This window comes from Gopherus flavomarginatus, chromosome 3 (genome assembly GCF_025201925.1).
Source record: "Gopherus flavomarginatus isolate rGopFla2 chromosome 3, rGopFla2.mat.asm, whole genome shotgun sequence".
Classification (NCBI taxonomy): domain Eukaryota; kingdom Metazoa; phylum Chordata; order Testudines; family Testudinidae; genus Gopherus; species Gopherus flavomarginatus.
In genome coordinates, this window is record NC_066619.1 from 273,324,358 (window position 1) to 273,350,306 (window position 25,949).

The 25,949-nt window shown below is 41.8% G+C and overlaps 1 protein-coding gene across 1 annotated transcript in view; it reads right to left on the reverse strand.

Moving 5' to 3' along the window:
• Positions 1-2,689: 2,689 nt before the first annotated feature.
• EIF2AK3 (eukaryotic translation initiation factor 2 alpha kinase 3) overlaps positions 2,690-25,949 on the reverse strand; it is a 62,741-nt gene continuing 39,481 nt past the window's right edge. The window contains exons 7-17 of the mRNA XM_050943343.1: positions 24,208-24,345; positions 23,530-23,652; positions 22,720-22,940; positions 22,237-22,346; positions 20,742-20,864; positions 16,267-16,416; positions 14,701-15,478; positions 8,962-9,129; positions 7,989-8,090; positions 5,056-5,118; positions 2,690-3,859 (exon numbers count right to left, since the gene is read on the reverse strand). Coding sequence (XP_050799300.1) covers positions 3,683-3,859; positions 5,056-5,118; positions 7,989-8,090; positions 8,962-9,129; positions 14,701-15,478; positions 16,267-16,416; positions 20,742-20,864; positions 22,237-22,346; positions 22,720-22,940; positions 23,530-23,652; positions 24,208-24,345 — 2,153 coding nt within the window. The 3' untranslated portion in view covers positions 2,690-3,682. The remainder of the gene's footprint in view (positions 3,860-5,055; positions 5,119-7,988; positions 8,091-8,961; positions 9,130-14,700; positions 15,479-16,266; positions 16,417-20,741; positions 20,865-22,236; positions 22,347-22,719; positions 22,941-23,529; positions 23,653-24,207; positions 24,346-25,949) is intronic.

The following is a 25,949-nucleotide window of genomic DNA, read 5'->3' on the forward strand; positions in this document are numbered from 1 at the left end:
AGAGAATCCACCAGCAAGTGACCCGTGCCCCACGCTGCAGGGGAAGGCGAAAAACCTCCAGGGCCTCTGCCAATCTGCCCTAGAGGAAAATTCCTTCCCGACCCCAAATATGGCGATCGGCTAAACCCTGAGCATGTGGGCAAGACTCACCAGCCAGCACTCAGAAAAGAATTCTCTGCAGTAACTCAGATCCCATCCCATCCAACATCCCATCACCAACCACTGGGCATACTTATCTGGCGATAATCAAAGATCAATTGCCAAAATTAGGCTCTCCCATCATACCATCCCTTGCATAAACTTATCAAGCTTAATCTTAAAGCCAGATATGTCTTTTACCCCCACTACTCCCCTTGGAAGGCTGTTCCAGAACTTCACTCTTCTAACTGTTAGAAACCTTCGTCTAATTTCAAGTCTAAACTTCCTAGTGGCCAGTTTATACCCATTCGTTCTTGTATCTACATTGGTACTAAGCTTAAATAATTCCTCTCCCTCCTTAATATTAATCCCTCTGATATATTTATAAAGAGCAAGCATATCCATTATATATAAATGGCAGAAAAGTTTCCTGTGAATGATTCAGCTTTCATGTTGAAAAAGTAGGTGAAAACATGAATTGTGCTCACTGAGCTCCTTTTAGCCGGGTGTACTCTACAATTGTGTAGGATCCGTGCTGTCTCAAGGCAATTGAATACAGCCATGGTGCTACAAAGGGCTCAACATTACTTGCACATTTTCACTGGGACTACTTGTGAATAAAGTTCATCATGCACAGAAGTGCTGGTAGGCTCTAGCCTATGAATGAAATTCACTCATGTGCAGAGACAGTACAAGACCCAGCCACCAGTGACCTCAGAGGTGCCTAGGTCTTGTGCTGGCTCTCTGCACCGTGGTAGATTTCACCCCAATTTTCTTCAGAAATAACTGTGTAGTTGCAAAGCTTATAAACTTTCCAAACTAAGTCTGAGAGATTTAAAATAAGTGATTCATCAACAGCAAGTGCAGATGGATAGGAGAGGTGTTCGGGTACGTGAAGTGTGAGTTCAGTTTGTAAAACGAAATAGTGCTGATTCCAGGCAGTGGTCTGTGCTTTTTCCACAAGGAATCTTGTCATTTAATGCATAAAAGGAACTTGCTGTGTCCCAGGCCTTTGGAAGGCTGCCTAACCAAATATGACTGGCTGAAACAAGTATGGAAACTTATTCTATAGAATTTGTAGAGCCCCTGTTGTCCAAGATGTTTTAAGTGGTTTACAATGGTCTAAATAAGCCGCACAGGACATTGGAGAGGCAGGTAAGGGATGTAAAAAAAAACAACACATCACTTATCCTACCACTACAACACCACATAAACCTCTGGTATGGAGTTCAGCGGCTGCTTAACAGTATAACATTAACAACTGTAGAAGGAAGTGGGGGGGCTGGGAGGAGGAGGGATTCACCCGAGTTTGAATGTGACCAGACATTGTATAATAAAACCACCCTGCTGATGAGAGGTGAAGCGTACTGGGGCTCAGAGGTGGCTGAGAGAAACTCCCCCTGTGCCTACTCAGTCTGAGTGTGAAGCTAGGTAAATCTCTCAAGGCAGGCAGTACGCAATCCCTCCTGTTTTGACTCTGCTATAGTCTGGCTCCAGAATACCCTGAATCTGATGCATTTTTCAGCACAGCAACCTCCTGAAGGCAATCTGGCTTCATCAGGCAACCCACCATCCAGAACACTTCCACTGGCTGGAAGCCACGAAGAAGGACCTTTTAGGGTATGTCTACACTGCAATTAAACACCCGCAGCTGGCTTTGTCAGCTGACTCAGGCTCCCGGGGGCTTGGACTACGGGGCTATTTAACTGAGGTGTAGATGCTCAGGTTGGAGCCTGGGCTCTGAGACCCTCCCTGCTTGCGAGGTCCCAGAGCCTGGGCTCCAGCCCAAGCCCAAATGTCTACACCACAATTTTACAGCCTTGAAGCCCAAGCCCAATGAGCCCGAGTCAGCTGACGTGGGCCAGCTGCAAATGTTTAATTGCTGTGAAGACACATCCTTAGAGCCTACTGTTACCATGACATAAAATTTCAATTCAGTCAGATGCTGCAGTCAACTGGATTCAGTGGCAGGCCTTTGAGGCTCCTATGGTCTATAGTATACCAACCTGACTCATTCAGAGGTCAGAACTAGAAGTGCATTTTGTGGAATATGGAGGGGGGTTAAAGAGATGGAAAAAGTCCTCATCAAGGACTAGGGCTTCAAAAGATATCAGACAAACCTCTGAGTTATTGGAGTGCAGAACAAAAGCACCAACACAAAAACATTTTTAGTACTAAAATTATTTCTCCCCCTCACCACAAGAAAGCTAAAAACATTTTCTTCACACTTCCCCGATACATTCCTCTCTAGACTAAGACCAGCCTTCAGAAATTTCAGGACAAAGGTTAATTCTCCAAAGAGAAAGTCTCAGTGTCTGTCTCCTCCTCGTGTGGCCCCTCCATCAACCGGTATTTTATCACAGTTGAAATTCCCACCTTAGTCTTATAAGTTAGTAAGAATCCAACTTGTCACAGTGCAGACTATAAAACTGAACTTGGCACAAAAGTAAAACAAGTTGGAGGACTGGCTTTTCTATTCCCTTCCGCCCATGTAAACCTGCCATCAGGGTTGCTTATTGTGTAGTTTTTGTTTTTAAAGAAAAGCAAATAATAAGCTTTAAATAAAAAACTTTATTAAATCATTTAGACTTGAAAGAAGTCACAATTAATGCACTCCACAACTGTAGTAAGTGCATTCTGTACACCACCAACCCAAATGGATTGATTCTGCATTTTATAAATAAGAATGAACATATTTACAATGAATAAAAGCTTCATATTAGGCAGTTAAATTAGCAGATTACACTAACGCCTATAGTTGATTTAGAAAAGTACAAATCTACAGTATTACATAATATACCTATGACTTAATTAGGTTTAAAAATTCCAGAATTTCAAGATTTTGATATATGCTTAATTTCTTACTATGGCTCTTCATAACAGTATCTATAACCTTTTTCAGGAGCTGGGGACAAAAACCTCCTTTTGCCCTCTACTGGCTTATTAGTACAAAACACATTCCCTAAAATCTACTGTGGTATGGAAATACAATCCACCAGTTCTTCTAAATACAGGCTATGAATAGTGACTGTATGTACACCTGTGATACTTTTACTTTAAAAATAGTGCAGATTCCCAGTTTACCCACCAGGGACAAAAATGGAGTCATGATTTTTCAAAGTTTCAAGATCACCTTCATTTCTCCAGAGAGCAAGTGATCAGGGAATATATCCATCCGGTTTAGAGACTAATTTATTCTATAAAAATACAGCATTTTAATTCTATTTACATAAACAGATCTCTCCAGTTTCCCCCGACAGCTAAAATTTACAGTATCCTAACAAATGTAAGCAGTGTGCTGGACCAACCAACCTATGAGGATCAAGACAGAAAGAGCAATGGAATGCAAAAAGTTTAGTTACTGGCTTTCATCGGGTCATCTAACAATAGCAAACAAGATTAACTGAGCTCCATCCATCATGTTTTCTACATAATCTGAGAAATAAAGAACTGTTTCAGAAATCAACATTATGTGACAGAGGTTCCGGCCTGCTGAATAACCATTTTGAGATGTGTTGAGTGTACTCAGGATAACTGTGCCCAATTATTTGCTTGGTTGTCTTGAATGCTTAATTCCAGAGGAACTCATTGTCCGTGACCTCTGCCTAAGCAGTGATTTTGCTGGGAGTTCTAAGTCTTCAAATAAAGGGTTTTCTATGATGTCTTCTGCCTCTGGTCTTTCAGTGGGACTTGGAGAAAGCATGTGCTTTACCATAGCGTACTAGAAGAAAACAAATGATGTGCTATGTGACATTTCAGACAGCAAAACTATTTTCAGATGGCTTTGTTATTTAATGTTTAGCTTTACGTTTAGACGCATGAACAACCAGAAGACACCCCAAAATGCTTTTCTAGTAATTTGTTCATTAATCCTTCGGCACAGTGGTTGGGAGTACATAAAAGGCCTGAAATCTGGATGCACAGTGGCATCAGATTGATCCCTATGCCTAAAGGATTAACGACCCACTTGTCTAGTCAAATCTGGCCCAAGATCTTTTAATAAAGCAAAAGGGGAAAAATAATAATTGCACATTTACAAACTCTACAAATCTTGGGCCACGTTTCCCTTAAGCATGCACTCAATTCTTTGATTTAAAGGAACTCCCGGTAGCTAGTCTTAAAGGGAAACTCCAATGTGTCAAAGCATAATATAGGTAGATACACATTCAATAAATATTTTAAATGGTTAAAACTAAATATTTACCGTACCTTCAGAGAAATAAAGCACCTTTAATCTCACTTCAGCACAGTACTCATAGCAGACCACACCCGTAGAAGTCAGGCTGAAGTGGTAGCAGGAGAAGGAGGCTGATCTAGTCTGAGTACAGGGCTGAAGCAGCCAGAAAAACTGGAAGTGAGAGACTCACAATTTCTCATGAAGGGGTTTTGAAAATTAGGACCCTCTTCCTCTGAAATTATCTTACTACTTTAGAGGGGGACAGATTTGACAACCCCAAAATATGGCATGTCATGCCCCATGATATATTTTTGCTTATACAATTTTCCCCTTAAAGACATCTAACTCTTATTGTTGGTTCCCAAGGATGTGTGTGTGTGTGTGAATTCACTTGCAGCCCCAGTTTCACTTATCTAGGACTGTTTCCTGCACTACGATATGGATTTAAAACACGAGAATGGGACGGATGGGAAAAGGGATCATGTAAAGTGCATGCTCCTACATTAGCAAAACCATATATTTTCAACTCATAACAATTAGACTATGTGGGGCAAAAGGTATCAGTGTACAGGTTATAGCAATGTGATTTAAAAATGACTACGCTTTATTTCAGAGGCACAGTAAAGTACCTGAAATAGGAATTTGGTTTAAAAACAGACCAGCTAAGACTACTTCACTTGTCTTTGCCACTTGGCATTCCAGTTACTTTGTAATACAGAACTAAGATCAAATAGATTTACCTCTTGTGCATATTTTTGAGTAAACAATGGTGGAAACTTCAAACTTCTTACGTCACTTAATGTCTGTAACAATATTAAAAAGGTCATTAAACATCTTGCCCATTTACTTATTGTTCTCCAAGTTAAGATACTAACTTAACAAAAATGCACTATGCAAACAAATCAGTCCTGCACAATACTTTTAATACTGCTGATGAACAAGAGAAAAGCGGTAGTGTTTATTAAGACTTGCATCATTGGTTAGAATTACTATGCACTTAAATAAACATGCGAGTCATTGCTTCCCATGGGGCAGAGTTCGCACTCACAGACATGACAGAAGAGTTCAGGGTTTGTAATGCTAAGAAACCCAGCCACTTTCCCATAGTAATGTTTTTCTGGTCCCGCCTAATACTGCTCCGTTGACAGTACTGTGGACAGCGTACTGCTAGGGACACTTGGAATAAATAGTCAGTATTACACCTATGACCCTCGAGGTTAAGATCACCGGCTACAGATCTTAGAAAGCCATATGTATACTCACACCTACTTCATGTTTATAGACTAATGAACAGATTGATTACAAGTTTTATAATTCATTAGAATTCTAGTTATAATTCATTAGAAACTTGGTTGCCTTTGTGTAACACAACCCATCTCCATTACAGTCTATGTTCACTTCATACCAAAAATGTTGGCTCCCTCTACTGGAAATATTTTCCCTAGTCAACTATAGTTACAAATCACTACGCTGCTGCAGCTAATAATGAATTTGAAATTCCCTAATTTCCAGTACTGATCCATGACCCATTTGAGCATGCCTCGGAAACAGGAGATGCTTTGCATTTGACTGTTAAAAAAAAAGGCTCCATCTGCAGCAATTTGAACACAAAATCTGAAGCTTAAAGTCAGTCAAATATTATCCGGGAACCGTGAAGTCTAAACCCCTGATGAGTCATACTGCTGGGTGGTGACTGCCGTTCTAACATGGCCAGGAAAAACAATTTCAGGGGAAAAGGGCACTGAAATCTTGGGATTAAGCAGGGTGTTGTCTGAAGAATCCTGCTCTCTTTGTAGGACTAAATAGATCAGCACTTGGTGTTCTAATTTAGAAGAAACTTGCACTGCCACAGCCCCACATCTGCCTGAGCCCTGCTGCTTTGGTCTGAGCAAGGGGCAGAAGTGACTCTCATGCTCTGAGTCCTGAGCTTTCAGTTCCTTGTCTGTCACCCAGGTTTTATTGGGGGTAAGTCACTACTGACAAGCTACAAGTCAGGGAGAGGGCTCTTAGTTTTGGCTACTAGTGCTCAGTCATGGCCAGTTCAAAGAGCCAGTTGAACAGCATTCCTTACCAGCATGACAGGTGAGTGGGAGACAGCTGATGGGGGAGGAAATGAGCACAGGATTAGGTAAAATGCCATTCTGAGCAGGATCAGCTGAAGTCAAGGGTCTCACACACACACACACACACACACACACAAAATAACACTGAAGAAAATACAGCGAAAACAAAAAACAAGGGAGAGTTCTCTTCTGGTTAGCCATAGACTCATGGGGCTTGTCCAAACAGCCACTCACTGCATGGCAAGTTGGGGTGTAAACCTACAGCACCCCAGCCTGCCGTGCACTAAGTGTCCATGTAGATCCTGCTGCCAGTTCTGTAGGGTGCTTTGCTCTACTGCTGGTGCACTGCAGATTTACACCCTGGCTGAAATCGCTGTACAGACAAGCCCCTGGAAGTAGCACTCTGGATGCAGCGTGATTTAGGCCCTGTTCCCTTAACTGACAGGTTTGCTTCTGCATCCATGGCAAAAAGTGGACAGACAATGATCTTACTTATTTTATGGGCTTCTTGACTGAGAATGAGAAGGAAAGTGTTCTGGGGGGAATGTGTCCCAGTACATTTAATGTTATTATTTCACAGTGGAAAAGCAGAATTAGAAGTGGTTTTGGCAACAAGTGACTCAAGAGACCTTTGCTCTTCTGGGGGCGTGTTCATATAGATTATAAAACCCCACAGCTATTAGGACTCCTTACTCAGTGGAGTGCAATACTGTATTAGGAGAGATGCTTTCAGGCCAGACTTATGTTCAGTGGCAGGGCTGAGAGACAAAATTTGAACTATGCCCAAACAGTCCACTTCACAAAGAATTTAAATCCACCATTCGTGTCAATAACTAACCTTGGTGGAAACACAAACACTTGTCCTCTCCTACACAGACCATTATTCACCATGTGCAGGCAAGGCTCCTTCCCTGGCTGTGAATGAATTCTCAAGGAGCCAGGAAGGATCTATATGCATTTTTCTAAATCAGATTTTCCTAACAGAACACTGCTAAGTGGGAATTAGGATATAACGGACTGTAGCAGGAAAAACCATTAACCTCTCCCCAATTCCTGGCTAATGCAACATGTGAACAACGAGAGTCACCCAACTGCTGGAGAAGTAGGTAAGGCTGCTGTAAGGTCAGGAAGTCTACTCGGACTGTACTTCAAAAGCAGGGAAAAGCAGCAGGGACCTTCCCTGGGTGTTTCGGAGGAAGAGGAGGAGAAGAAAAGAGAGAGTGGGAGGGGTGAAAGGAAGAAGGGTGACATATAGAAAATGGATCCAAAAATTGGGTTTCAACTCAAAAACTGTAATGAGATTTTTGAGTTCTGGTAAATTCTAGTTCTACAGCTTCCCTTAGATGGCTTTAGAAATGAAGAAATTATGGCCTCATAATTAAGTTGCCCATATTTGCTCTACTGTACAAGTCCTGCACACTGCTCCATGTCACTCTGATTTGTGGGTGAGACAGAAACAATTCTTTATTACACTGCAACCAACTCTGGCATGTCTTACTGCTATATTATAATAATCTCATACAAATATCTGGTAAGCCACTTTCATACAGTACATGATATACAGAAACGGTGGAATTGAGAATATTATTTTTGCACAAGAGCAAACCTACCCTAACCCGCTCCATCTGAGTATTAAAGGGGTAAAGCAGCTCAAACAGAATCAGTCCCAGAGAGAAGATATCCACTTTGTGTGAATACGTGTTCCCATAAATCTGGAAAATGCAAAAATCAGGTTCATGTTACTTGCAGTGTTCGGACAGCATTGATCAGTGCATTTGAAATCACTATGGAACACACAAACCCCCATTAAGTTAAATGCACACAATCAGTTCTTTACAGCGCTGAAGAGGGTGATTCATCAGGCACTATATTCAAGTATTCAGGTTCTATCCGAATAGAGGAGAACAGTAATGGTCTTTCCTTAGAAGCATAACTGAACATGTTTTACAAGTACTTTTTAAAAAGTAACACTGAAAATGCCAATATCAGATTTCAGTTCATACTGAAATTTTACTTTGATGGGCACAGCATAAGAATCCGAACAGAACTCTGATCACATCAAGTTATAATCCTCGAAACTTAAAAAAAACAAAAAAAACAAACAAAAAAAAAAACCACAGATCACGGTCCAGCATCCTGGGAATCGGCTATATATTGCCAGGAATAAGGTCATTATTCCTTCAATTCCTAGGCTAGATTTTCAGTGGGGCCTCAACACGGCTTCCACATGTACTCATCCAATTTCACATATGCTCTTTTCCAGCACCAGCACCAGCACCTGCATATGCAGTTGGACTTTTTTTTAAAAGCTTGCGTGAACTCCATCACCTGGGTTCACATAAGTCAGTGCTGGAAAGACGTGTACAGAGGCATGTGTGTACACAAGTGGATGCCAAACTCCAGTTCTTGATAACTCCAATATCTGAGTATACACATGCAAAGCATGAAGTTGATCCTGACCACTCAATACTTTTCTGGTAGGCAGAAATAAATTAAATAAACTTTAAAAAAATATTGCATCTTTCTTCAAGAAGAGAATTAAATCCATTCATGACAATGCATCATGCAAGAGAAAAATCTCACCTGTTCTGGGCTCATATAAAGTTTGGTCCCAACTTGTCCCGTGTGTCTGGCATAAGCTGGCATTGGAGTAAGAACAGATTCTTCCTCCTCATCTTGGTCCATAGCAGTTACCAGGCCAAAGTCCCCAACCTTTACTATATCATCAATCGTGAAAAATATATTGGAAGGCTGGAAAACCAATCAGATGAGAGAAAAAAAGAATTACAAAGATGAAACAAAAGCCTTCACCTCCATATTTACAGCAATTCATTCAGGCAGACTATATTAACGGTGAACTGCAAAATAAAGATTAATTTACTTAACTGAGAATTCCAGCTACCTAGGCAAAGAGCATTCAGCATTAATTGAAGTCTCACTTTCTTTAAATCCCTTTAACTGACAATGGCTGGTAGAGGGTTGAACATACTTTACAAATATCTATTGTCAACACCCCTGAGGGAAACACTCCTGAGTAAGAGTGGGGGCAACTCAAGGTGCATCGACAAGGCACACTTCTTTCAGCAGCATGTAGTGTGCCTACATGGGAAGCCCCCCAGCAGGGGTGTTAATAGCAGTGTAGACAGGTAAAGACATGCCTGAAGTCTGTGGGTATGTACCTGGGTATATACCCAATATGGTCTCTACTCACCCAAGCAGTGTCTCCCTGCCTACACTGCTATTTTTAGCAGTGGAGTCTCCTGCTGCTGGAGCCTTTCCCCGTCACAGGGAAGTACTCTGGTGGTGGGGAGAAGGCTCTGGGAGGTGGAATGCAGCAAGGGACTGCCAAACACTTCCTCTCCAGCCTTCTCCCTGCCAGAGCCTTCCACTGACATGTAGCTACATGCCACCGTGTGGACACAGCCTGCTTTTCACTGCAACATGTAACATGACATACCCTAAACGCTGTCTACATTGTTGTGTAGACATAGCCTGAGTCACAGAGAGGTTCCTGATTCCCTCTGATCACATGGCTGGTTGGGAATTAAGTCACAAATCAGTGGCTGGGTCAGGAATGGATGTCTGCAGTGCTGACTCCCAGTCCCCTCATCTGACCTGTAGACCACACTGAGGAGTTTTGACCCAGACTATAACACTACTCTTAATCACAACATTATAAACATAACGGAAAACTGAGAATTAAGTCCTGCTTTCCTACCGATACTATGCTGATTTAACTGCTAGAAAGCCAGATCAGTATATCCACAATGGAACAAAAAGGTAATTCCTGATTTAAAATTTAATATTTTTATTGTTTATGAATGTAGTAGTGAACTAGTCTCAGCTTTGCGTCAGCCTCAGCTTACTAACTGCCAGAAAACACAATCACTAGCAAGAGCCACTTCTGAATGATATAGAAATGGAATGATCTCACAAAGAGCAGCTCAGAAGGGCCTTACTGCTTCTGAGCCACAATGACCTTTATGGTGTGTGTCTATACACACACTGTTGTACACAGAAAAGAGCATCTATATCATGATGGTTATTTCTAAATGACGTAGTGCAAGTCTCTATTCTGTTTGGTCAATGCCCTCAGACTTCCTACTGACATGACCACAACAGACATGGCTATCTACCCTCCCACTACCCCAGGTTTTAAACCCATGAGAGGAGTTAGTTTAGTGGAGGAAGGGTGGACTTTAAGAAGGGGCCAGAAGAACCAGGGATGGATGAGATATTAGGAATGGGGCTAGGTGAAGAAATGGCTAGAGGGAGTTGAGGAAGTCTATTCCCCTCAGAATTCATCACCAGAGCACGGAGAGGTGCATGGCTGAGGGGACACAGGACACATTTATTGTCCGCTAACCATGGAGCAGGGAACAGAACTTTCTTGGCACAGCTGGAGCTCTGGAATGCTTTTCCACAATAGTAAATAATGGTTACAAACCTGACCACCATCATCTGCAAAGCACACACCACTACCTTGGCTTTTCTACCATTGCCACCTGCCCATGGGGTGGGGTGGAGCGATGAGTGAGAGCAAACAAAAGTCTGTTGAATTGTGCGTCAAAAGCTTAGAAAGCTCTCAGATGAACATAGTATAAATCTATCGACAGGGAGTGCCTTCTTAATTCAGTAATAATCACTTCCGTGGCTGGTAAACTCACCCTCAGGGTTTGTTTCCTACAATAATTTCCTAAAATGAATACCATGGCCTTGAGAGTTTCAGTTCAGGATAATTACCACCTTGTAAACGCAGAACATCCTCAAAATGATCTATAAAAGGTATTTATATGGCCCTCATCACCAGTGTATGAACACCTCCCAACTGAAATGAATAAAAACTCTCCCTTCCCCAATCTTCTCTTCCTGTAGGTGAGTTATCAAAATACCTATTTTAGACTAGTATGGAACTAGTCTGCTGGGCACACAGATTCCTCCACTAGTGATTTAGATACCATAGCCCCAGTTTGTCTCCAGTTTACAGACAGGCAGGAAGTTGAAGAAAAGATCACACTTCCTCCTCCAAGACAATGAGAAAGAAAGACAGTGTTATGTATAGGGAGAGTGAGGGATTCTAAAAAGAAGGGGAACTGGACCCCCAAGAACAGATATTAGTCTTTCAATCCTCTTTCCCTTTACCTAGGCTATAGCTTCAAGCAATCAAGGAGAGACCTGGAACTTGCAAACATTGCAAATGGCAGCAAAAACAGGCCAATGAGTAAACAAGGAAGAATAACTTCCTGAGAGGAAAAAAAATCAAGCAGTAGACTCTCTGATGAAAGGTAACAGGTCACAAGGAAACTTTAGAGAGATGTGGCAATCACTCAGACAACTTGTCTAGAGAATTCTTTGAACAAGATGAAGTTCTCACTAGTATGCTTTTTTCACGTCAGCAATGGAGCAAACTGCCTTTCTGGAAAACTACTGCCTGGTTAGGGAACTCTGGCTGCAATTTGCCCCATCCAATGGGGCCTCTTTTCTCTTTTAGTGTCACATAATACCTTTTCAAGTGCATTCTGGCATTATAATGAAAACCAGACAGACAGCTTTAGGTTCACGTTGCTCATTCCCTTCCAACAAAATCCAAGTGTGATGTCTCTCATTGGTTGAGGAAATAGCATAAATTCCTTTTACCTTGAAATGAGGCCAGCTCTGATCAATGAGAGCCTTAAATATCTGTATTTACAATGAACAATCCTGGAACTACACAGTTAATGAAGTGTGGTTACTTACTAAAATGGTACAAACAACCTCTTATTATATTGGACAAACCACAGAATTAGGTAAAGATTTGTTCCAGTAAGTTTCAAGAACCACAGAAAAGTGAATGAACTAGCTTGTTGATTCTGCCAAGAAAAAACAAATAAGATTCCCTCCTAAAACAGCATCTGAATATCGTAGCTGCAAGATACAGATTTTAGACACTTCTTTAGGACACTCAATAAAGAATGTTGTTCATTCAAGGGAATACCCCTAATGCCACTTATACTAAGCAAGAATTTAGAAAGGAGAGAGATTTAGAGCATCTTATCCACCTCCTTGCCAGTGTCTGTAAAATTTTTAGGAGGCTCTTGTAAGATTCTAACTCACAACTGCTGGTTTAGAAGGTCAGAGCTCTAAATCAAGATCTATAGGAAAGACAGTTACCTGTTGTGCAACTGGTGTTCTTTGAGATGTGTTGCTCAGATCCATTCCAGGACCCGCCCTCCTTCCCCACTGTTGGAGTTTCCGGCAAAAAGGAACTGAGGGTGGGGGAAGCCGGCAGTGCCCCTTATACCGTGGCATATATGTGCCACTCTAGGGGGCCCCAGAGCCAGTCCCCTATGGATAGCACTGAGGGGAAAACTTCTGTCATCGGCACGTGGCGAGCACACACATCTACAATGGAACAGATATGAGCAAGCACTCAAAGAACCACCTCAGCACCCTTGTACTGGAGAACCAGTTTAAGCCACTGATCCCAATGAAAGGCTCTGGGAAAGCTATAAGATACTTACCTATAGTATTATTACTACTATTGTGTTTTAACAACATTTTTTCCATGGGTGGGGCAAGGTACCAATATGTTTACAATTAAAGTACCTGAAAAGTATCCTTCTGTTCCGTTTCTCAGGGATTAAAATTTCTGATTCCTGGTTCAAAAAAAATCAATAGTAAAAGAAGTTTGCTGGTCCCAAAAATAACTGGACTGGTTCCAAGTGTTTCTAACTCTGGCATATTTTTGCTGTTGTAACTCATTTTGAACTCTGTAAAATGTTGTTAGTTTCACAAACCTTAAAATTCTTTGTACCTGTGATGGCTGCCTTCCCCAGCACAGTCTATGTGTTTCAGTCCATGTCAAAATAGTTACTGTTTCCATGTCTGAGGAGCTATAACAACATTTCAGATAAGTGGAGAAAAAGAGTGGACTTTATCTTGTTCTTCCAAGTTCAATATTTACTCCAATTAATTGGGAAATGACAGCTCCTCAACCAAACAGGAACTACCTCTGATGTCAGCAACAGCATGGGACTCAGTTTCTCAGAATTCATTAGGAGAAGCAGCAACAGTGAAGTACCTATAGTATCTAAGTTTCGATATTCATCAGCACATACCAATGGTGTACAATAGTGATTCTGATGCTAGAAGTTCTAGAGGTAGCAGCCACGAACGTCAGGTCAGAATTTAAGTAAAGGGGGAAAAGGCACAGTGACAATCAGAATGATGCAATTTTAATTTATGACCTCAATATCTCAAACCCATCAGAACTAGAAACAAACACTACAACAGCTTCCCCATGGCCAACAGCATTCACTTCTAGTCCTGATGTTTTAATAGATATCAGACATTACAAAGTCATTACAACCCTCAGACCAGTTGTATTTAGGTTTTGGCATTGGTCCAAGACTTCAACTGGGAGTAGTTTAGTTTTCAATTCTGGAGTGACAGCACTTTTTACCTTTGATAACCAGAGTTCCTAGGCAGCATCACCACAGCAAAGGGAAGAAGAGAGATACCAGTATTAGCTGGTTCACTCTGAATTGTAGAACTGATTTCAGAATGGAAACCAACTATGGCCTTCAGCTCAACCACCACCTAAGGTGCATGCTACCATAAAGTAACTCCACTGGAAACAGAGTGAACTAAAGGATGTCATAATGAATGCACTTTAACTGTGCCTGGTAGGAATAATCTAACAGCTGGGAAAGCTTCATAGTCATAATTAATGGTAATATTTACCCCACCTGGACAAGTGTATTCCCAAAGCACTGTGCAAATATTAACTAACCCTCACAACACCCTGTCAAGATAGGAGATATGGTTGACTACCTCGGTGTGGAAGAGAGACAGGGCTTGGCTTTACTGCAGCCTCACTTTGAGTTCTAGTGCTACCCCTAGCTCTATCCCATACACACACCAAAAAACTCAAGCTAGATTAAAGTGGTGCTTTAAACTTGAGCTAACTGGCCTATCTGGGGGTATGGGTTGCAGCTCAAGAGGTGCTGAAGCTCAAGCTAATAATGCAGTGTGGACTCAGCTACCCCATGCTGTTAAAACACTCTGTGCTACCCACGTGTTGTTTTGCAGTGTGACTGTTCTCACTTGAGCCAGGTTAAGTCAAGAGGAGGTAACTGGAATGCACATAACTTGCACTTACACTGCCACAAAGACAAGGCCACAGAAGAGGAGAAAGGACACCTGCCCAAGGACACTGAGTTAGAGACACGACTAGGTTTACAATTCAGGAGCTCCAGGCTTCTAGTGATGCACACTGTTCACTAGATCATGCTGGATAGTCAGAGGGATAAGATCTGGATAGTGTTCCTTATCAATACAAACCTTGAGGTCCCTGTGCATTAGTCCTTTACCATGAAGAAACTGAACTGCCTCAGCTATCTGCAGGAATATCTGCAGACACTCTGCTCTTTCCCTCTCCTCTAGTGTGCATCTTCTGTTCATCCAGTCTTTGAGGTTTTCCTTCCTGCACAGCTGCATCTGGATATAGAGGTACACTTTTGGTGAGATGGGATTGACTTTTTCTGCAGTATTTTTAGAAAGGTCCAGACTTAAACTTGTTGGTCTTGGTGGAGAAACAGACAGAGAGCTTCCTGAAGGAGATTGCCTATTCTCAAATCCTTTTGCACTTGTTGCTTTTTCTGCACAATGGCAGTAGTCATGTGAAGCATCACTTCTGTTACATTCCTTACTGGAAGTATTATCACAGCCAGAATCCTCGAATACAATGGAGGAAGAGGTCCTCTCTCTCAGCGGTACACCAGGCACAGCTGGAGAACAAAGTTCAACGGAGTGGCCTGGATCAGTCTCATCAGCAGGACTGTCCTCTATATCGCAATCTGTAAGGACACTGTCTTGCAGGTTTAACATCAGATCTTCTGCCTGGGTCAAGTCCCGGTTGTAAGTGGCAGAGAACTCCACCGGAGAAAGTTGGCTCTCTGAGGAATCGGACTGGCCACAAGCTATCCCCACCGAGAAAGACTTAACGTTCTGTGATGATGTAGCAATAACTTCAATGTGCTCCTTGGTAGAGAATGGCTCTGTTCTAATTTTGAATGATGGAACATCCATCGGACTGGGAGAACTGAGTGGCCAATCAGTACTAAAAAAAGGAAAGTCAGATTAATACTACAAAATTGTGTTTAATCCTAAATGCGTTGTCTGGAGATAATACAGATCATTTAAGGGGATCTAGCAAGACCTCTATTAGCTTTGCTAATGCAAAGTAAAGCATATCATAGTAATAAGTCAGCAAACACAAGCAGAGTTATCATTAACAACAGGATCCTTTATTATTAATACTTCTTACTGACAGCAGTGTTTTCCCTCTATGCTTGTAATATACTATGAAGTCCCTATTAATTAAAAATCCCGAAATGCACCTAATGAACACACAGAGGTCATATAATGAAACAAAAAACTTTAGCAGGCAGTATCTCAGTGTTCATTGTGCATAATTATGCTTTTACTGTAGCACAGAAGGGGTTAAACTAATAAGACTATCCCTTGAAATGGTGATTAAAAGATGCTTTTGTATTCAGTTTGGAAACTGAAGCCAGGGTTATAAAGTTTAAAATTACATTCTAGCAAAATAAGAACATTCTAAATCACACAAAGGCCCAAGTGCAAAAGTCAAGCAAAGTGCTTTAGGATCTCCAATAGGCACAAAACGGAATTTTATTAAAAAGCAAGTGGACGCAGGCTAAGAGAAACATTTTAAAAACAAGATGTAACATATTTGTACATTGCTAACTAAGTCCATCAAGTTGAGTTTAAAAGTGTAGGAGTCTGTCTATACTGGCTGGTCTCTATACTTCTTGAATACATCAGCCTTCCCATCCCATCACTAAACACAGTGTTGCTTTAAAAGATACAGAAATTGTATGTTACCTTTCGTCTTTTATCCACAGTTCATCCATTTTTTCCTGCCATCTCTCCGGTGGTGCTTCTAGCCATGCATTGAAATAACGAACAATACCTGGGTGCTCAAGTTTAGCTAATGCTTTAACTTCACGCATCACCTTTTCACGAGCCAATTCCCTAGGATTAAACAAAAAATATCACATAAAACAGCAGTCTTACTCAGGCATTTCTGAAGAGGATTTAAGCACTAAAATTTAACAAAGCCAGACTAGTACGAGTTGGCCTATTGGTATTACTCTGCACAGACTTCAGGAAGATCCATCTTAAATTCCTCAGCCTAGATTTCAGTTCAGAAGGAGCAACATAAAAGGCAAGACTTTTCATCTCATTCTGTTCTCAGTCACTCTCTAGAGATGAGGAAAGGGTTAGAAGGAGTATCGTCAGGTAGGCAGAGGACCCTTAGATACACAAAAGCAAAAACTAGACAAAGGAAATTAAGGTTTTGCAGGATAAAATTCAATTCATTTTATGTCAAACTATTTATGAAGGACTTTAAACTGTAACATATAGAAGTCTCTGTGTTTAGAGTCATTGCCCCACTTAACTCCGACCGGAACAGCAGAAAAATACAACCCTTAATTACAGTAAAGAATCTAGAAAATTAGTTATGCTGCATAATACTTTAATTGGCATTTATAGAGCATCATTCACGGATAGAGCTTTACAAGAAAGTAGTTTATCCAGGTTTTATGGATGGGGAAAACACAGCAAATAGGGAATAGAACTCAGGCCTATGATTCCCTGACCAGTGTCCTAGTTACTGAGCCAAGTGCAAAATCTCTTTAGAAGACTAACTAAAGTCAAGTTACAATTGTTTCATTCAACAGCTGCCTGTAGGACAGGGTAAAATTCAGATACTTGCACAAATTTTCTGAACAAAACCTTAACCTATAAGTAAAAATAACTCACAATGTTTACGAAGAAAACAGGTTTAATAGCTTAGCTCCTTCTCCCTTCGGGCAGGGCTGCTTCTGTTCTAGGCCTGGTATACACTGCAACGTTAGTGTGACATAAGTTGACTTATTTGAGCATGCATCTACTTTCAAATTGGTTTCTCACCAATGTAAGTGATCTGTTACAGCAGATGCAGTCAAACCACTTCTCCAAATGGCATGGAGCTAGGCCAACCTGCTGAGGTCGACACAGTGCAAGTGTAAACACTGTGTGACCTGTGCTGAGCCTAACAGTTCTCCAGTTGCTGCCCCACAATGCCCTGAAAGAGCAGCTGCTAAGATCGCAATGGTAAACGTGACTGCCCAGAGATCAGATACCAGAAGCCCTCTTTAAAACTCACCACATATATTTGAAATGCCTTTTCTGATATCCCACTTCGACAAGCACACCCTGCAGCTCTCCCTTGTTGAGTGCAACTGCCCAAACAACCATGCCAACTACACACACTAGACATGCTCCTGCCTGGAGTAGCAAGAGGTGCTGGATCTCCTGACCCTGTGGGGAGAAAAGGCTGTATCGATAAAAAAAGATTCCACGGGGATGCAGCCAAAGGGTTACAACAGCGATCAGCAGCGCTCCGGGAAAGCAAAGGACCATGCCAGGCGTCCTACAAAGCCAGGGAGAACAATGATCAATCTGTGCTGAGCTGCAGACCTGCCATTTTTAGAGTGAGCTGCATGCCATACCCATCAATCCTCACCAGCACCCTGCAGACCACCATGGATATCGCAGAGGAACCCAAGACAGATACCCTAGCCATGAACAATGAGGAGGAAGAGAGGAGGAGGACGGGAGAGACTGGGCAGGAGGCTCCAGTGAGGCCACAAGCCAGGACCTATTTGAGACTCCACCACATTCTAGCCAGTCCCATCAGGCGAGTGCAGGTAAGTGTGACAATGGGGAAGAGAACTCAGGTAAACATGTGCATGCATTTTTCCTTATAATGTTTAAATTAAAGATGGTACCTAGCCCTTCCCCAAGTTAATAAGACACAAATATCGACTTGTCATTGGTCATATTCATATGAGAAGAGGCAGAGGTACAACAAAGAGAGCCAGAGTTCACACCCGCTTTTCATTCCCCCATTGGGTTAGGAGGGAAGGCCACGCAGAGCACTCTGTTTATGTACACAGGGATGTCTCTAATTCATAGGTTCAGGAAAACACCCAGTCATATTTATAAATGTACAGTAAGCATTATGTAATTCTTAGCAGCCCCCAATGCTCCAGGCTGGGAACAGTCCAGCAGAAAATACAACTGTGTCTGATCATTAAAGTGCTCTTTCAAAGCCTCCCTCAAGCACACAGTTCCAGTCGGGTTCTTTTAGTGGCCTTTGGTCTGGCTGCTCAAAGTCAGTGCCCAGCCACTCCATCTCAGCTCTCCACCTTTGCAACAGTTTTCCTCTCTTTTCCTCACGGATACTATGCCGGACACAGCAGGCAGCTATAATCATAACCAGTGGGATATGTTTTCTCATGGAGATCCAAATTAGCAAGTAAACATTGCCGGCGTCTCTTCCATCTACCAAAAAGCACATTGAGTGATTCTGCACCTGCTGAGCTAGTAGTTAAATCTTTCCTTGGTGCTGTTGAGGTGGCCGGTATACAGCTTCTTGAGCAACGTGTAAGTTGGGTTCCCCAGGATCACTACTAGTACTTCAAAATCTCCAAAGGTCTTAAAGATGTGAGCATCAAGCACCCTCCCTGGCCAGCCCACACTGATATCGATGAAGCATCCTTGATGATCCACCAACAGAAAACCACAGAAAAGCAGCCCTGTGTGTTGATGTACTCTGTGGCAAGGCAGGCTGGTGCCCAACTAAGGATATACGTGCTATCGCCCCACTGCAGTTTGGGAACCCCACTGCTGCAAATCCATCCACTATGGCTCTGAGCAATGTGCAGGACACAGTGATGTGCAGTAGAAGACGATTAATGGCCCTGCACACTTGCATGACAACAACGCTCATTGTGAGTTTTCCCAGTTCCAAAATGGTAGCAATCCAGCATTGCAAGCGTTCAGAGTCTGATTGCCACCTGCTTCTCCATGGTCAATGCAGTGCTCATTCTCGTGTCTGTGTACACAAGGGCGGGGGCCTGCTCAGCACACAGATCCAGGAATGTGGCCTTCTGCATGCAAAAGTTTTGCAACCACAGCTCATTGTGCCTGGATTTTGATGTAATCCCGTCAGTCTGTGCTGGTTTCTCAGGCCCACAAGTGGCACTTCAATGTCTGCAGCTGCTCCATGAACTCCAACAACCTTGAATTGTTTTTCACTATATCCCTCAGCAAATCATCCTTGAAGAAATCTTCACGTCCCCCATCGTTGCAAAACTTCCCAAGGACGTGCAAATACAAGACATGCATCTGACGAAGTGGGTATTCACCCACGAAAGCTCATGCTCCAAAACGTCTGTTAGTCTATAAGGTGCCACAGGATTCTTTGCTGCTTTTGCAAATACAAGAGAATCATGTCCTCTGTATTTGAAACTTTCAAGAGAATAATGCAGAGCTCTTCAGGCTTCTGTCACAGATTGCAGACCCTAAACAGTGCTGTAGGGGTTTGTGGATTTTTTTTTTTTAAAAAGGCATGAAAATCACAATAAGGATGACATTATGGGATGCAGAAGGATGCATGCTGTGAACTTGATTCCTTCCTCTAGAGATCCCTGGGTAACACTATTATCTCACAAAGTAGTGCAAAAATGTCTCAAAAGGCATTGCGCTAGATGGTGGAGCATGGCACGCTGGGATACCTACCTGTGATGCACAGCACGTTACATCGACGCAAGCACTCCTGGTGAGTATGAGCAGCACTGCTGCAAGCAGTCAGGTACGCATGTGCCCAAGTGATACACAAACTTTGGCAGCTGTATGCCAACGTAAGTTGCATCGATCACAGTTTGTCGTGTAGACATAAGCCCTAATTCGAGATTTCCAGGAGCAGAGTCTCTCATCTCACACTAAAAGGAAGTGCTGCAAGCTCTGTGTAAGGCAATTCAGAAGCTTGGCTTGACCACCTAAGGCTGAAAGAAAGGCAAGGGTTGTGGAACTAGAAAATGAAAAGGTTGGACAGAACAAAGTGGGAGAGTGAGGGAAGAAAAGAGAAGGAAAAGGGGTAGCAAAAGAGGTAGGAGTGGAGGGGGGAAAGGCAAATTAATAGTGCTGCAAATAATAAGAGGTCCAGTTTCCACTCTTCATGGAACCTAAGAGAATTCCTACTCAGCACTGGCATCTTCTTGAGCATCCCATTGCAAAATTATGCCCTGACAGCTTTTCACAAAGCTGTTTAAAAGGGCCACCACTCTGCTATGGTTAAGTTTGTCAACCACTTGACATCAGGAAAACCTCAAATTAACAAAAAAAAAATGCATCACTCATCCTAACCTATTGATGCTAAGGTATCAGTTCAACAGGATATAATTAACTGCAAGACCGCACCCCATAATGAATTATCTTTTTTAACTATAAATAAGATCATTCATTACCTGTTAGGTAGACGGATCCTTTTGATAGCATAGTTGCAGTCATCTACTTTGTTTCTGGCTTCAAAGACAACTCCAAATCCTCCTCGACCCATACACTGAATTGGTTCAAAATCTGTTAGATACCTGGACAAAAAATTATACTAATTATTAACATTTTGAATGTCAATTATTTCTGTCTAAACTATGACCTGCTGTGCACCCTTGGGCAAGTCATTTCACCTCTCTGTTTCTCCATTTCCCCTGTCATATTTTGCCTTGTCTATTTAGATTATAAATTCTTTATGGACGGGGGACTATTATGTGCTTCTACAGTACCTAGCACAATCCCAATGTCGGCTGCAGCCTCTAGGTGTGACTGTTATACAAATTATACAAAACTTTACACAATAAGGCATGTGTGCTTAATATAAAGATTATGGCCATTAAAAGGTGTCTTCTCAGTAAAAAAAACCAAATGAACAAAACACAACAACAAGGTGTTCTTAATCCATGTTTGCTAACCCAGGTTACAACAGCAGTGAAGATATGTAAACTCATTTTTTAACCTGGGGTAGCAGCTCAAATTCAATTCCAGAATCCTATATAAGCTTTAACTTGAGCTGCTAACTCAAGTTAAAAGCAACATCTGTCTTCACTATATTTTAATCCAAGCTAGCAACACTTTTTTAGTTTTGGAGTGAAGACTAAGGGTAAGTTTTCATCCCAAAAAACATAGCTTTACCACCTTGTCATATAACCAAGGTGGTATTTTTCATTTTTAACTCCTACAGGCTAGTCTTTCTCAAGGGCAGCCCATTTCCTCAAAACCTCTTTTGCTTCAGGTCCTCCTCAAACTATTCATTTATTATGTCATTCTTCCTAAAAGCATCTCCTTTTAGATACAATCATTCCCTTTACTCCATTGCTCATATTGTTTTAAAACATTTGAATTCCTACCTTTACTAGGTTATGACTGAACTGGAGGTATTCCAGTAATAATATCTCTTATTTCCCTTTCTCTATATTTTCCCCAATCTACAGATGACATGATCCCATATGCATCCCCTTTCCAAACACCCCTTCTCATGTCAACAGCAGAATTGCTTATAGCATTAAACACTCTCTCCCCTTCTTTCACATGTGAAGGGTCATCTTCAGTTCTCCCCCAACTTTATTCAAACACAGCAATAGAGGAGGTAAACACTGAGGATCTCAAGGGTTATTTTATCACTCCACATGACAACAGATAACATTAGTCCAAAAACACATGCAACTGGTCACATGATCTCCTAAAGATTGTTTAGAGTGACCTTATCTAGCAGTCTGACTGATAATGTAGAGATAAGGCCTTAGAGTATTAGTTGTCAATTTTCATGCATAACAAAAAAATTCAAGTAGTTAATAAACAAGCTTTTAAAAGTAGTTAAGAATCACTAGCCTGCTTTTCTAGCTAAAACTAGTTCTCACACTAAGACACTATGTATTTTGCCGAATTGAGGATACTTTGATTTCTCACCTTGACACATATCCAGAGCACTTGATGTCATTCCAGCTATCTTTAACCTCTCCACTAACCGATTCATATTTACTGTCAGTCGGACACTGTGTTTCAGATTCCTTCCGCTGCTGACAAGGATCACAGAAAACAAAAAAATCTTGTACAAAACTAAATAAAGTTGAAACTAGTTGATATTGTCAAATTAGGAGACAAAAATCATTTCAATATAAAGATTTCCAAAGATGATAAAAACAGGTAAAGCAATGTAATTTACTTTCCACAGCTGCTAAGTAAATCCCACATAGCAGTCAACAGCTTTCAAAAAACAGTTCAAAATCAATGCAGGTTTTCATTCCCACAATTTCTTTAATAATTTAAAGGTCTGTCAACTACTTATATTTGCACATGAGAGTCTGGAAACCAACAGAAACAACCCTGAATAGGATTTTAATACTTTTTGAACTGATTTGATTAAGCAACAGGATTAAACAAGACACTTACTCTGTTGTGAGGATGGGGATGGAAGAGCTTGCGGACGATGTAAGTTGTTGCTACAATGCAGAATAAGATGGTGCCAACTATTTCTTTCCACCAATGCAAAAGCAGAACCGGATCCTTTTTGCGGATATTCTTGTAGTTCATATTGTCAACAAACCTAACACTGATCTGGGTGCTGCGTTTGTTCCTCTCTCTTTTGTAGTATGGTAAATAGTAACCATTGTCTTTGTTTAAAAAAAAAAAAAACAAAAAACAAAAAGGTAAGTTTGCTTATCCCAACCTATCAAGCAGTTCTATTTTTGGACAAATGTGTCTGTCTTAACAGATGTGGAAATACTGCACCAGAAGTTGATCTTTCAAGAGATGTGGCTACTTACTAAAAACAGCACACTGATTGCTTCCACATAGCTAAACTTGAAGAGATTTTTGTAATACTGATCAAATTTAAGCGATCACACTTCTACACAAATTCAATTATCCAAAGTCAAACTCCACAGCAAGAAGAGCCTCTCCTACAATGTTAATGAACTCCAGAAGCAAACGTGCTTAAAGACTTCAATGCATGATGTTTTTCACATACAAAACTTTATATGCCAATATCAAACCTCCAAAGACATAAACATTTGGACAATAGAGTTTTCTGGTTTACTTAGGGTCAATAAATCAAGTTGCTCTCATACTTAACATTTAAGAGCTATCTAATGCATTTACTGAGCTTTACTGGTAAACACTGTCCCAAGTTCTGAACAGTGTGCTTCAAGTGGCAATAGTTACCAGTTAATGAACAAAACACACATCACTGTTGCCACATACCATATGGATACTGCAGAACTGAAAGTGCTCCATTACTGTACTCTTCATGAGAAAACCTGTCATTGCTGAGACATTTATCAAATTCATCAGACCCCACCAACACAGGAGTCCTGGATGGAGAATCTAAGTAGAGACAGGAAATTTCTTTTTAAAAGCCAGAAGTGTTCTAACAACCCACTACACTCCCACCATTTTCTGACTAGATCTCATTCTGTGACCATTCCCGTTGTTCAGTAATAGAAAATATAAATACTTTAAAGAACTGACTGATTTTCATGCAAGTAAAATATTAAGGATGAAATAAATCTTTAAAAAAGCCACCACTTCACACAAAAAACCCAACCAAACACCCCGCCTCCCCCACAAACCCACCATCAATTCTTAAAGAAGTCAAGTAACTGCCATTCATGTCACTATAATTATTTCTTTCTTTTCTGATAGGACTAGTATGCCTTTTTGATTTACAGGCAGTGAAAGTTTTGATTATTAAAATAAGTCTGTCAATCACTATGACAAATCAAAGGCAGTTCACCTTCAACATTAAGATTAAAAATTTTAAAGCACAGAACAGAATCAGTTTTCAAAGGAGAAAACAATCTTCCACTTAGAGACAGCCTAATTCTTGTCACCTTCTGCTTTGAAAAAGACAAATTTGCAAAACTCTGGATCATCACTTACGAATTAAAGGTTTCCACTTGATTGTGGGCAGCGGGATAACTGCATTGTCGTTTCGGGACTCCAGAGCCTTTGGGTTGGTTGGGAACTTCTCAGAAATTCTGACTGATGACTGAAGGTAAAGCTGGCCTCTGTACATTCCTGAGTAATAAACCAGAGAGCATATTTGACTTCAGATTTAGTTCATCTCACCCCCCAGCACGAAGTTGCACAACCAGAAACATGGTTTCAAGAGTCCTAGCATTTCAAGAGAAAATGAAGGATTTAAGAACAACTTTTTAAGTACTGCACAATTGATTTCTCTTCAGAATCAGCGAAGAATGTTTTAGCCATTTATGGCTCATTTCTTGCTCTCCACACTAAGAGAGCCTGGGAGTCATGCAGAGCCAATGACCAGAGTGCCACTGAGGATGAGGGTTGCTTGTAAGTATACACCTGGGAGAATTCTGCACCAAAACATTAAAAATTATGCAAAACTTGTCAATACACAAATATAATAATTCCAGTTTCAATTACTTTGATATTTTTAAATAAATTATCTGTCTGCAAGTTTGCCTGTAACAATACAGACCAAAAAAAAAAAATTTGTTTTTTTTGACAAATAAATTCCTTATTAGGCACGTTAGTACAGAACTTTTGAGTAATTAATTTAAATGAGAATACAGAACTATATTTCCTGCACCCTTCAGAAGCTTCAGAAGGGACAGGCTTGGGGGAGTCAGGGTAACAGAGGAGCTGAGGGAGAGGGAAGGAGTCTGGAGTGAACCTGGAGGGTTATTAGGTGTGTGTAGCGGGGTGGTTACCTACTCCTGCCCTGAGGGGGTTTAAAAAGTGGCCTGGCAGGGCTTGAAAGCTGCAGCTCTAAAAGCTGGGCTGATTGGGGAAATGGCCACAGCTGGGCCACATCCCCAGTCAGGCCACAGCTGGCTGTAGAGGGAGAAGGGCCTGACTGCTTAGAAGCTAGACACAGGGTACCTGGGTGAAGCAGGGCTGGGGAAAGGCAGAGATGCTGGGGAGTTTCTGCCTGGAAAGCCCCAGGCTGCAGCCTAGCATTAGGCCAAGAGGTACTGGGCGTTGCAGGGGCAGCCCAGGAGTAGGAAAAGGCAGCAGGTCCAAACCCCTTTGCTGATGAGTGGCTTACACTGCAGTCTGCCCCAGTGAACAGGGGCTAGATGGAAACTGGGCAGTAGCCAATACTGGCAAAGTGGGGATAGTGGGGTGAGGGTTCCCCTGGGAGCGGGAGATCCAGTTAAAGGGGCACTAGGGTCCTCGGAGGGATCACTGGCCTGCAGAGGGCACTCCTGGCTGGAAATTGAGCTAATTCCAGGACAACCAGCAGGAGGTGCCGCAGGGGCAAGTCCAGCTCGTCTACAGTGTGTGTGGGAGAAGTATGGAACAGGTTGTTTGTTTTTATTTTATTTTTGTTTTTTTTGGGGGGGGGAGAAGGGTTCGGAAGCCTCCCCCATCCAGACCTTTGCTGACCCCAAGCCTCTCCCATTCAGTCAGGCACATCTGCTCCTCTCTGAGCACCCCACATCCCCATGGGCCTATGCAGCCTCCTTCCCCATCTTCATGTGTTCCTGCAGCACTCCTCCCTGTCCCCCGTGTGGCCTTGCACCCCCACTCTTATTCAGCTCCGGGCTCAATGCTTTCACTCCACCAGCTCCTGAGCCCACACCTCAGTCTTCCTGCCCAGCCCCCACTAGCCATTCTGAATGCCAGTCTGTTAACCCCCCAGCAGCCCT